Source organism: Brassica oleracea, unplaced genomic scaffold (genome assembly GCF_000695525.1).
Source record: "Brassica oleracea var. oleracea cultivar TO1000 unplaced genomic scaffold, BOL UnpScaffold01799, whole genome shotgun sequence".
Classification (NCBI taxonomy): domain Eukaryota; kingdom Viridiplantae; phylum Streptophyta; class Magnoliopsida; order Brassicales; family Brassicaceae; genus Brassica; species Brassica oleracea.
The window spans coordinates 2,430-4,289 of record NW_013618330.1 but is presented as its reverse complement, the minus strand read 5'-3'; the positions used below and the strand labels follow the sequence as shown (position 1 = coordinate 4,289).

The 1,860-nt window shown below is 47.5% G+C and overlaps 1 protein-coding gene across 1 annotated transcript; it reads left to right on the top strand.

The window, feature by feature from the left end:
- The first annotated feature begins 210 nt into the window (after positions 1–210).
- LOC106321497 lies at positions 211–1,518 on the top strand. Its single transcript, XM_013759757.1, has one exon. The coding sequence runs from the start codon at positions 211–213 to the stop codon at positions 1,516–1,518; it is 1,308 nt and encodes a 435-aa protein (XP_013615211.1).
- The last annotated feature ends 342 nt before the right edge of the window (positions 1,519–1,860 follow it).

The following is a 1,860-nucleotide window of genomic DNA, read 5'->3' as shown; positions in this document are numbered from 1 at the left end:
CCGCGATTCCTCTCAGATCTGCGGATGTTAACACAACGAGCTACAGAGGAGGATCTATGGGTTATTCTTCCCAGCAAAAGAACGGATCTTCACCAAAGAAACTCGATCTTCCAGAGTTTGAGGGCAAAAACCCGGAGGACTGGATTGTCTGGTGGGTTGTTAAGGATGATACAGGACCGCGATGAGCTGTTGGATTGGAGGGATTTTAAAATGAAACTGAAACGGAGATTCAAACCAACGAAGGGAGGGACTATACTCAGCCAGATGCTGAGGTTGAGGCAGTCTGGTTCGATCTCGGAGTATCGAGAGCAGTTTGAGGAGTTGTCGGCTGAAGTACCACACGTTCCTAATGATGTGCTTGAGGAGATTTTTCTGCACTGGATGAAGAGAAGCGTGCGAGAGCAGGTGGTGAGGTTGAGACCCGTGGGAATGGACGAGATAGTAGACATGGCGACGATCATTGAGGAGCAGGAAAATGAGAGACACTCTTATAACTCGAGACCCTTCCAGAGGACAAACTCCGCACCAGTGCTTAACTCCAATCAGAGAAACAACAACTTCAGCCCGGTTAAGCAAGGAGATCACACTCCGGCGAGGAAGTCAGTTGATTCTCCTAGAGAAAACAAGGGGTCTGACCAACGAAGGACAATACAAAACCCTTGTCGATATTGCGGGGAGCGTTACTTCACTGGTCATCGCTGCAAGGCATTTCAAAGGTATAAATGCTTGGAGGTGGAAGAAGAGTTAGAAGAGGCAGAAGAGTCTGAGGAGGACAGGGAAGAGAACCCTGAAGCTCAAGCAAAGCAAGAACTCCAAGTGATGTCGCTACAGTCGATGGCGGGGCTCACTACTAAACGAACGATGAGAATCAAAGGGCACATTAGTGGAGAAGAGGTGGTGGTCCTTATTGATTCCGGAGCATCTTGCAGTTTTATTGCGACGCGGGTTGTGGAGAAATTAGGATTACCGGTAGTTCCTACTCAGGAGTTCGGAGTGGCTATTGGAGATGGCAGAATTATGACAAGCAGTGGGAAGTGTGAAGGTCTCAAACTAATCATTCAAGGTATTGAGATTCAAGGAGATTTCAGGCTGTTTGACTTGGGAGCCACATATATGGTGTTAGGATACACATGGCTAACTTCTCTAGGAGAAACGATAATCAATTGGGGGCTGCACATCATGCATTTTCAGATAGATCAGGAATGGGTCACTATTACGGGAGATCCAGCCTTGTTGCGTGACCAAGTGTCACTGAATTCAATGGAGAAGCTCTGTGATAATGAAGAGGTGGTGTATCTGTTGGAGTTGAGTGCACTGTTTGAGAGTTCCCTAGAGCAGCAGAAAGTAGAGAGACCTAGCGTGGAGATACAGAGGTTGTTAAGAAGGTTCAAAGGAGTGTTCAACATTGCCTACTGGTCTCCCTCCCAAGCGGTCCAGAGAGCATGCGATCACTCTACAAGAAGGAACTTCTCCCATCAACATACGACCTTACCGTTACTCCCACTTGCAGAAGAATGAAATCGAGAAGTTAGTGCGAGAAATGCTACACGCGGGGATCATCAAGCCAAGCATTAGCCCATTTTCCAGCCCGGTCCTGTTAGTTAAGAAGAAGGATGGAGGATTTCATTTCTGCGTGGACTACCGGGCCGTGAATAAGAGCACTATACCTGACCGTTATCCTATCCCGATCATTGAGGAGCTTCTTGATGAGCTTGCAGGAGCTGATGTGTTCTCGAAATTAGACCTGAAGTCGGGGTATCATCAAATAAGGGTACGAGAGGGTGATGTAGGGAAGAAAACGTTAAAGACGCATGAAGGGCATTACGAGTTCCTAGTGATGCCTTTCGGGCTTACTAACGC